The 12,048-nt window shown below is 34.3% G+C and overlaps 1 protein-coding gene across 2 annotated transcripts in view; it reads right to left on the bottom strand.

Annotated features, from left to right (window-relative positions):
* Positions 1-12,048, bottom strand: part of LOC126835577 (histone acetyltransferase KAT7) — a 59,612-nt gene that overhangs the window by 11,427 nt on the left and 36,137 nt on the right. For both annotated transcript variants that reach the window (XR_007685224.1, XM_050568249.1), the window contains exons 8-9: positions 6,041-6,187; positions 1,451-1,557 (exon numbers count right to left, since the gene is read on the bottom strand). Coding sequence is in view for 1 of the 2 variants with exons in the window: in XM_050568249.1 (XP_050424206.1) it covers positions 1,451-1,557; positions 6,041-6,187 (254 nt within the window). In the remaining variant the exon portion in view is untranslated. The remainder of the gene's footprint in view (positions 1-1,450; positions 1,558-6,040; positions 6,188-12,048) is intronic.

A 12,048-nucleotide genomic window follows, 5' to 3' on the forward strand; every position in this document is an offset into this window, starting at 1 on the left:
TAAAACAAAACACGAGTAGGGTACGAATAGTTCAACCCAAAGAGGCAGATTTTCTTATCATATCCGTTGTCATCAGCCGCGTCTCGCCATATTATTTCTTACTATCCGTATCAACATCTTTTCTTATCTCACCACCATTTTTATCGTGACGTGCACAGGTACACGGATGCACCTGGTTTCAAGTGAATGTCATTGACAACATTCAGTCAATGACTTAGGCAGCCACGTACTGTGTACATTACATTATAAATGGTGTTGATATAATATGATGCATTGTTGTAATGTGCGTGTGTTACGTGCAAGGCGAAAAATCTACCGTTAGCAAAGGTCGTGGTCATTATGGTCACGTGCACGACATTGGCCGTACACAATAGAAAATATAATAACACAACAGCGATGATGTGTAATATGACGTACGGTTGTACGTACACTGCCTTATTATATTATCACATGAAGGGCGCACACTAATGTCGCCGGGGTCTTAGCGGTAAGGAAAGATAACCAAAGAGGCCAAGAGAGGAACAGGGACAAGATACTTCCGCCGTCGTCAACGGTTATACTGCGATAAAATATTTTACACAAAAGTCTTACGGATCGGGTTACAGTATTACAATCCACGTCTGGAATTAATTACACTAGGTAATACTTGACATATTATCATAGTCGGTAGCGCAGGCACTCATATCATTTCCGTCCGCGTTAATCTTGCCCAGCGAGGGATTAGTTAATAAAAGAAAAAAAATAACAACACACGCACACACATAGCGTGGTGAACGTTTATAAGAAACGGGATAACCCCTCAACCCGTTTCTTATAGGGACCCCGTACTTAGACTTAACGTCCAACGCGCCAAATGTTAACGCCTCTGACCGGTTGTGTTTTTTCAAGCCTTTTTCTTCGTTGTGTCTGTAAGCCCATGGACACAAACTAATGTCTATTGACATTATTTAGTATGACAATAATATTTACATAGGTACCCCAGCGTTATGGTTATCGTTATGTACGTTAATTATAATAATTATTATTACGATTATTGAAATTTGAATTTATAATTAAAAGGGTAATACAAAATGACAAACGTAGCCCTAGGTATGGAATATGGTAATCTTATGGTAAAATCCCGACGGACACCACCGGTGGACCTATTTAACAGTTTAAAATCGGTTTCGACTAAAATGCAAATTACAACTGTCACAAAAAAAGACAGTTACCTACCTAAAAAATTCCAAACGAATATAGCGTTGTCGTATTATTAATACAAATTGTAATTAAAAATGTCTGTCGGAAAGAGGTTAGTTATTTTACATTTACAGGTCAATTTTCCAGACATATCCGACTCCTTGACAACGGTTTTTTATGGTCCTTGGAAAAGAGGGCACTAAAGAAACCCTTAAAACAGACGCCTCTGTCGAGCGTCTCGTGACAAGTAAACTGCAGCGGCAAAACTTACCTGCTTTTTGAGTATGATGTGTTTGCCTTTCCAATACTTCATCATGCCCAGTGCTTGTAGAGTGCTCACTATGTCGTAGGAGTTGATGGCCAACTCTTGACTCATATCTGAAACACATTATACACAAGCTATTATTATAAGCCGGGATGTATAACATGGCATTATCCTTTTTTTAATTACCGGAAAACACCGATAAAATAACTTAGATTATAAGGTAGAGCGAATAATGTATGTCGACCGCAGGCATTGTTAATTATAATACAAAATCGAGATTAGACAATGTATTAATGCCCGACCACAGTGATAACATTATTGTCTACCGCTATATCAGGATTTTAAAAAGCCAGTTACACCTCGAGTGTTTACCTCTCCTCTCCCCTACATAATAATAGTATGTGTGCTGTCTAAAAACCACAATTATAACCGTCTAAACTTTAAATAGCAAGACGAACGACTGTGCTTAAAAATAAACAAATAGAAAAAACACAATACTCGCATGTTAATTTTTTGTGCAAGAACAAGGCTTGTTTTGGACAAAATAAATATGATGTTGACATTTTTGAACAAATCAGGATTTATACGGTCATTCGAAGACTTTTTTTTTAAATTTCATAATAATTTTTTAGTTTTAACTAATTATAAGTTAAGACAATTATGATTTCAAAATAATAACTTGAATTATTAATAAAAACTTTTCGAGCGACACAATTTAAACAAAGAATATATTTTCTAATTCAATTTATGAACTGTAATAGTCGGATGAAAACAATTAGCTACCAATTAAAATCGACTGATACTACTCCTTATCATTATTAACATTAGTTATTATAAATAGATTTTCTCATTATCAGTAACCATATCTTATAAACCGTTAATATAGATAAGAAGACTCCATAGACGGTCCATAGACTCTATTAGGCCATGTAGCATTATTGATCGTTCAAATTTTCGATTTTTCTTAATTTTTCAGATTGGAATTGTTGGATTACTATTAATAAAAACTACAGGTAACTCTTGTATGAGATAGTGTAAAGTTAAACTATCGACCAGTGTCCGTTGCCCATCATCGAACACCGATGTAATGGTGGTAAGCCTTGAGAGAGAGAGATAATCATTGAAAATCTTGGACCCTCCTCGCTTATTAGGGTCTTACACAAGCAGCCGTAGGACGCGTTATATTTTATAGCTTTCATGGCATAGACCCGTTTTGAAAGTTTTGCACGTTTAACAACGCTGAAGCGTGCCCGGTCGTAAACGGACACGGGCATGACACTCTTGTGACTTTATTGCGGGCTCGTGCGCTCACCGAAATAGTAAATTTTCTTTTCTCATGACGTCACCGTCGTGGGGACGGTTTCACAACCGGCACACGGATCGTATCCGTAAATCAAAAACCAATCTCCAGGGACTGTAAGTACGTGTACACCACGGCGGTCGATGCTCGTAAACCCTGGCCAGGTCTCGTGCCGTGTGCTATGCTGGTCGGGTCACCGTCCGTTTGTAGCATTTGTGTTCGGATGCAATGCTGCCCCGTTTGGTCATTATTATTATTTTCGCCCAGGCTGCCGTGCCGGGTAGGCGGTGGATGGACCGACTGTAGCCGGGTCCATATGTATAGCCACTGCGGGTTAATACAATAACGGGAAAACGCCAATACCTACAGGCCCCCGGGGCTAAACGAACGGGCTCTGATCAATGGTCGGAGCATATAATCACCGTCTAGACGCCATCAACGAGAGGGTTTGGATTACACACGGGTTTCGCCCATAAACCTCCCCTCTTCTCCCATTCCGCCCCGTGTGTCTGGCCGGGGCATATATCAAACGAAGCTGCGAGATTTAGCCAGGTTTTTCAACTTGACGACCGAAAAAAAAAATAATTGTCCGGCAAAATCACCTCTTCCTACCACGACTGTACTGTAGGCTAATTGCACGAGTCCACCCTCGTTCAGGTCATCATGTCATAGTGGCCTCTCTTAGTTCAGTTTGCACTCTGATTATCCATGACAGTATGTATTCTATTTATAAGTACATTTATTGGTCGATCGCGGCCTATAAGCAGGATGGAATAATCCGTGGGTGCGAGGGAAAAAAATTGCGGGGTAAAGTCATTAAGAACAATTTTAAATACATTGAACAGAATTATTTTTGGTATGCGTACACTTGGGTGCTCAGAGATTGGGCGAGCCTTATCTTCTACAAATCAAACCAACAGGTTAAAACGAAGTGAGGCTTCAAAAACTTACATCGCATCCATTCGATCGAGGGTATTCCTGTATCGTTTAGGAATAATTTACAAAACCCCGTTTTGATACGCCCACCGATACATTTCAATTGCTAATTATTAAGAGTGCTCTGTTTTCGACACAGACGACGTTAACAACATCAAAGGTGTTATAGCTGGGATTTAGTTAGCTTGTGTGTCTAGACAAAGCGACCCTTTGTGTCTGCGGCTTCCAGAGCATAAACGGGTTTCAACGGTTGTTATTGTACCCGACGCACGTGATGCTGTATAAATTATACTATTGCCTCTCGCGTGATGTTATTATTCGACATAAAAGACATAAAAGTTGCCGGGCCGAGTACGCATAAAAATTTCGCAGCCCAAAACCCCGGGACACGATCATTTTGTAATGGCGCAACCCGTTTGCACCACCCTCCTGGTCGTTGCCGAGTTCGTTGCCCCTTCGACGCTGGTTCCACGTGCTCGCACGAGTCATGCTGTTGTCCCAGGTTATGTCGTCAGTTCCCGGGGGAAACGGTGGGGAATTATTTTCCACTGGCCGTATTACTACACCGGGTCGCGTTTATTACAATCATACAACATGCAATCGTAAAAACCTCTCGGCCGACGACGACGGTTTGCATTTAACGACAGTCGGTCTGGTCGGCGGCGCACGTGTAAAACCCAGGTCGACAGCGGCAGAGGGTTTTTTACGCCCTTCGACAAAGGGGAGGTTCGATCGTCGGGATAGGGGAGAGAGAGACCGACGGTCGTAAAACAACTGCAAAGGCACGCGCAAAAATCCGCGTTAAGTCCTGGCTCTGGTGTGATTATTTGGCCAAATCTCGGGTGCAGGATTTCGCAACAAGCAGCTGTTTGGGGAGATTTGCGTGAGACCGGTTTGGAACACAAACTCCACAAGAGTTGAAATGCAGTCGAGTACCTTCTTGGCCGCCTTTACAACGGACAAAAGACTCACTTGATGTTCACACCGAAAACGTCAACGTAAAGCGGTTAACTCTCGACTCAAGTTCAAACCATCTTTGCAATAAACTTATATGTCTTATATTAAAATCCATAACCCGTCTAGTCTGGTCCTAGACATCCGACTTTGGGACGCAGCAAAAGCGTCCAACACAGCTCTACAGGAGTTTCAATCAACCGTTGTTCCTTGTTATATCACCACAATACAAATGTACACAGTGGCGACCTGAGAATACCTACACCGAACCAATTAGCTGAATCTTATTATTGACATTTCAATTCTAACCCAAGCTCTCATAATAATCCTCTAATAAATCAACCTCTCTTCCTGATAAGATACCTAGAAGACTTGAAGGAACCTAGGGACCTATTTCAATAGTATAACAAGTAATTAACATTTCCTAGTCCAACGATACTGCTGAGTGTCTTCCTAAAAACTCCATTTTCATTGTCATTCATCGTCACTACACTTGCTAGCGATTTGTCCGTGAGTAAGTACAGTAAGTGTTATTAAATCCTAATTAATTACATTTGAAATATTCTTCTGAACTCAGAAAGTACACACAGTAATACAAGTTTGGCGATTAACATATTTCAATTTGAAGACTTAGAATTTATGTATTGACAATAGTGATATTCTTAACACATAATTTATCAAAAAGACACAAACCGCTTTGGAACTTAAGAAATTGTATTAAACTACAACGGAAAGCTGCATTCTTTCTTGGACTAGAATTTCACTATTTTTTGCAAATATAAAGCATAAATTGTTGACTACTACATCAGATCCTAAGGGTTGATATTTATAAAAAAAAATCAATCGTTTGATCCTATACCGAAAAGATATTATAGTGATCTATAAATCCACATAGTGTACTATTTCCTTCCTTATATCCGGAAAACGGGCAAATTTTGGCATGCCTTTAAATTGTAAATTTTTTTTTAATAAAGAACAAATTAACCGTAATTTTGTCTTAAACAACTCGACCAAAAGCAAACGTGAGCAAAAAATAACTTGTTGACAAAGTCGGGCAAAATTAATAACAGAACGAATAAGAATTTAAAACAAATCGAATTTGTTAATTTGCGTATTAATTGATATAAAATGCCAACATTTTTGTAATCGGAAAACCAATTAGGTAGTTTTTCAAGCGAACATAGTTTAAATCGTCTTTGGGGAAACACTACAAAGATATTATGTTTAAATAGTATTTTCTACATTTTGTAAACACCGGCCACAATATTTTAGTTTGTAATCTAGTGCAACAATATTATTTATTATGTAAGAGTTGCCTGAAATCCTAGTATTGTCGCGCGTAATAAAATCATATAAATACTTAAGTACGTCAAAGAGGAAAAAATGTATGTTTTCATACTACATACCTTTTATGGACAGTTGTTTTCCGCCCAGGTCGCACAGATACTGCAGCAGTACGTCCTTCCAGTAACTTCTGTATGAGATCAGTCCCAAGTCGGACAAAGGTTTTTCCGGCGAGCCGACTTTGCCTTCGACTCGAGTCAGCAAATAACCTGCAAAATTAAAAGGAAATATTTGCATGAGTTCAAAGTGAATGATTTACCCGTGTGATTACTATTAGTTATTTGTATAAGAAATAGAAAATAATTCTGAGAAAAAGCCTGGCGTATAGGGGATGGGATTTTCAAATGTTGATTTACAAAAAAAAAAAAAGCATACAGTATTAGCATGTACCTACAGTACAGCAATTAATGCCAAGTAAAAAATAACGCCACATTAATATCAAATGTCTAAATAGAAATATTGCACAAAAGAAAATTTGTTCATAAAAAACAATGAGAAAAAAAATGGATGAAATTCGAATTGTTCAGTCTTTTTTTTTAATTTTAATTTTATAAATTTTCTCATTCTGACTCTTTAATTATGGTTTTAGAAAATATTTAAACTTTTGATAAATTTCTACAATTTACGTTTAAATTGAGTACAAAAAAGAATTTTGGTAGGACTACCGAAGGTGGTTTAATGATATCATTAAAATTTTTGTGATCACACGGCACACCTCTAAGTCTTATACCTACTGCAATTTGATAATAATAATAGTAATTATAAAACGCTTTCAAATGGTGACGAGGATATATTTTTAGCAAGAATATTTTATGAACGTTAGTTTTTATCAAAATAAAATGTTTTATTGCCAACACAATACATGAAAAATATTAAATAACAAATAAATTTTCAGCCACTGAACTTCAGGCGAATAACTACATATTTTTACTGGGTTTTTACCCTTTTATTTTAACGCTAATAGTTATGAATTATTAATATATTACATAATAAATAGTATAAAACTAAAATATTTCGGATAAATTAAAATCAACAACATTTAAAACATTTTTTACAATCATCCTATTTAATATGTTAGTAAATAGTATACTGTGTCATCATTTTATCGTTTGTATTTTTTTTTCTTAAGCCGTTTCCTTCTATCAACGTATTTTAAATGATATCTGATATATTGATAGAAGTATTTTTTTTATAAATAAAAAAAAACATTTAATGATATTTATTAACACCGGATATTTTTTATTTAAAGTAGTTTCATAAATAACAAATAAAAATCGGAAATTAATTTTATTTTATTGGTTAACGAATATTGGTAAAAAAAAAAAAAGGCTGTCAAGCGGTTGAACGGTAATGTAAGTTATTATTTACTCTTACCGGCGCATAACAAATTTCGTATAACCAATGGCAATGCATTCGGTGCAAGTGCATACAACCCGATCGATAAGAGCTACGCCCACGTCTGCGTCGCTTTGCCACTTGTTCGGTCTAAAGCGGTAAATCATTTCGGACAGCAGAGCTTGTTGAAACCCATATAAAATACTCATTTTTAAACGCAATAAAAAATATGTCTTTGCCAAAACGTACTAAAACAAATTGGAAAAATAGGACTAATAGAAAGATGCAGACATAAAATAGGCAAAGTACTCTCAAGACAATCTGATAATTATGATTTTGATTTAACAATTAATTTAAGTACCCATCGTGTGAATGTATAAGGAAACTATTGTAGTTAAACGGCATACGATTTGTTTAAATGTAATTTTATAATGTTCTAAAATGTCCATATAAATGTCAAAGCCCTGTCGACATTTACAACTTATATAATATTTCATTGGCTTTTTAATATTGAAACATTAAAATGAACTATTATAGCGTCGACGCGACAGACATTTCAGTAAAGTATCAAATGTTGACATTGTCTAATTATCGAACAACATAACAACTTAAATGACTTTTTTTTTATTAAAATATTTTCTTTATTTACAATCTATACAAAATATGTATAATCAGCAAGTCTGAAGACAAAGATACAGTGACAATAATGTATGAATAGGAAGGCTCTCAGCAGTGCCACCAGGCCAGAATAGAATAACTTAAATAATTTCAAAATTGTAAAAGAGAATATTTCGTAAAGAACTGAAAATGTCAACTATCTGCTAAAATTAAAAAAAAATCTCCCTAAACAATTTTCAGGTTTTCAAATTTCAACTTCGACACCATGGGAATTTAGCAGTGTATAATTAATTTTAATATAAAAATGATTTAAGAATTGTATTAAACATTTTTATTTTCCACAGCCATATATTTCTAGGGAAAATATGTCACACGGATAAAAAATTCTGAATTTCCTGTATATTAGTTGTATACATTTTAAAATGTGCGTTTATCCGCAAAACGTGCAGTTTCTACAGTAACACCGGTGCAACAGCAGACTGTCATATTAATCCGAACTAGGATTACCGGCAGTACTCGTATTGTTTGCAGTGTGAACTCATACATATGTCGTATAAACCCAAAATTTAAAAACATTATATATGGTGGACGAAAATATCTGGTTTTTTTTTTAATTTTGTAGAGCACAGGAAAACATTAGCAAAATCGCCATCACTCGACGATTTGTTAAAAACACAACTTTTTTACTACTACACTTGAGACTAAGCCTTAAGAGGTGTTATTGAATATAATTTTATACATTCGTGACACAAGAAAAAAAATCAGCCAAGAACAGATTACACAGAACTTCTTGAACCTAATGGCTATCCTTATATACTTATTTAAATTTGAATATTTTTTTTAAATATATTGTTTGCCTAAACAAATGGTCCTGGTTCGATATTTTTAGAAAAGTACTATCTTTTATAGAGTTGATCTTTGTAGCTATAAAAAAACATGTAGAAATTAGGATGTTTAACCACAAATGTTTTTAGCTTTAATTCTTTACACACATCTGACAAGATGATTGTCTAACTATGACCCAGATTATATGTCTTAGAATTCTATGAATTTAAAACGTGTATACCTAAATTTGTATTTTGTAAACTATTTAACATAAATTTCCTTTAATTACCGATAATTTACATTCAAAGTTTGCCATTCCTTACCACTAATATTGCCGGCTTTTTTTTTTTTATCCAAGATCTATTTTTCTCTCTTGAACTGAAATAATATTATTTTATTATGTTTATAAATAACAATCCAACAGATTATGTATTACCTACAGAGAGCTACAAACTACAATTAAAAACGTTATTTGTGAGTTAAAATCAACTGAGTATTGATTAAATTTTGAGACTTTATTTTTTGTTCTTCAAAACCAAAAGAGTAAATAACGCGTTTAAAAATATTCGACCTCACCACATAAAAGTTGTACGGGGAAAATTAATACAGCATTGATCGCGGCCTAATGTTTTTTAGGTAATTAATTATCGTTGGCGCACTTTCAACAAGCGACACAAAGCCAGACTGATATTATAAAAAAAAAAAAAATGTTATCAAATCAACATTTATAAAACGACGGCGCACCTGTCACGGCGTGACATTTAATGAGGGAGACCGAGTTTTACCCTCTTTTTTTTCCACCTACAGAAAACGCATACTATATTATTATACTACAAAATAGCATTATTGGAAAATATAGTCAATCGTTATTAACAATGGTGCCATAATATTAATAAACACTATACATAACTTTTTAAAACACTGCTGGAAAACTGAGGGCAATAAATACTACCGTAAATCAATATAGTTTGAAGAAAGCTTTGTATAGTAGTAGACGAGTTGAGAGACTCGATATTAGATTGGAGCAAAGGCCTGATAATGTGTAAACGACTGTTGAAGTGCTAACGGTTACTTATATGAGATGAAGGTCCCAGGTGAGTGTATCTCAAGCTTAGTACAACAGAGGGAATGCATAATTGAATGTACAGAGACTGATCACATACATTTTGAAACATTAATTAGACGACTAAGGTGAATTTGTTAGGTTTTTGTCGAGCACTTTGTAGGAGCCCGTGAAAAAGGCGTTAAGTTAATATTTTATGAAAAATGAGTTATGTACACCGAAAAATTCATAGAAAAAACTCTATCGTTTGTGCTTTATAGTTTCACCAAAGTGTTATTCGATGAATAATAAATGAGTGTTTGTTAAGGATTTTTCTCGTGTTAGTGTATTTTGTAACTTAAATTTTTTTGAATATACAATTTAATAGTGCAACAAGAGTTTTGTCATTTTTTATACCTACTTAAATAGTTTTGAATGGATCAAAACTATTTTAGTGATAAAAGGGTTATGTATATTAAATAAGTTTTTATTTTGTTACATTTCCAAATTGTTTATAATACCGTGACATTATTAAAAATATTAAAAAGTATTTAATGTATTAAAATATTATTATTATTAAAATGACTTGACCCTTTCCTTTGAAAACAGAAAGAGTAAATTCAACTCGATAAGATTAAAGTTATTAACTACTATCGTGTTCTTCCAAAACTTATTTTCCGTTTCTTAAACAAAAGTTTATATTTGTTGTGTGACTTAACCTCTTTTTCAGAGACAATAATGAGCTATTCTATTTAAACAAAAAAAGCCTTTGGGTGTAGCGCAATGGATACAGCACACACACACACACACACACACTTGTCGTCGAGAATTCTCAAAGGCGGTCCGTGTAATTTATTTCTTAAACCCCGACGAGAGAGACCGAAATTAAACTTCAGAATCACTTTATGCACAGCTCAGTTCGCAGGAGAACCCGAGCCCTGATCAGACACAATAATGTATACAGAACAATACTATAATAATAATATATTATGCACACACACACACACAAATATATTATATTATATAGTTTGCGCGCATAAATTGCCACGTGAAAGTTTACCGACCAGCCAGACAAACGCACTGCTAACTTTGGTTATCGCCGGCGCTCCTTGTTTAATATCATAAATAAAGACCGGGTTAAGTATAATTTTCCAAGCAAAATCTTAAGCACACACCGCTCACACAAACCCACTTGGAAATGGATAATAATATGTACAAAAGCGGCAGCGGAATCAAATACAAACGGTAATGACATTACTACGTTTGAAATGAATATTCCAAGTTGGCTCCTAGTCCTTTTGACAGTACGGTAATTGCAACAATTAGTATTGTTCCACCAAAGTGAAGAATACCGTCGAGGAGCTAATTCGACGAATAGTAGAAAGCTTTTCATAAGTCAGACAACAATTTAATTCGTTATCCCACGAATAAATTATATACTTATTATTAAAATATTTTCTTATTTTTTTTTTATTTTACATCAGAAATATACAATCTGTACAATGAGCACAATAAGCATATATGATAAAAGTAGAGATAAATTACATGAATACATTTTGATGGAAGAAACCACTCATTAGTGACACTTACAATGATTTTTTTTAATTTTTAAACTTATATTTACATTGATCTAATTATGTATTAATATTAATTGATATTATTAGATAAAAGATCACGGCACCACTTACGTTTTAAACGTCTGGGTGGTTCTCCAGGTATGGACAAGGTTGAGAGGTTTTTTATAAGGGGATTAGAGTGGGAGTGTAGTTTAATGTGGAATCTTTTATAGTAGGAGATAGCTTCTTCATGGACTGTTTTATTATTAAAATATCAACTTAAATAATTTCAAATTTATATAAATACAAAATTAAAGTTAATTGTATACATAAATACCGAATAAGATATTTGTTCAAATTTGAATCAGACAATATTATGTTTTTCTTAAGGTTCTCTTAAGTTATATATTAATATATTTATTCATTTATCATCTCAATGTTCAAAACAAATTAAAACTTATCGATAAATTACAACAAACAGCTTTTAAATAAAATTCTAATGAATAATAATAAATAATTACACCCAACAGTCTAATTAATAACATCATCAAGCCAATGGATATAGATGCCTACGAATTACCACCTAACCTAACATGAGACGACAAAACATATTTGGACCTTAAAAGCTGGAAATTTTCTTGAAAAGTCTGAGAATTTCCCGAAAAACAGTAATTTCCTTAAGGAAAGAATCAGA

This window comes from Adelges cooleyi, unplaced genomic scaffold (genome assembly GCF_023614345.1).
Source record: "Adelges cooleyi isolate 19-005CV unplaced genomic scaffold, UGA_ACOO_1.1 ACOO_flye_CR_arks_rails_tigmint_CR_PRNA_23, whole genome shotgun sequence".
NCBI lineage: Eukaryota > Metazoa > Arthropoda > Insecta > Hemiptera > Adelgidae > Adelges > Adelges cooleyi.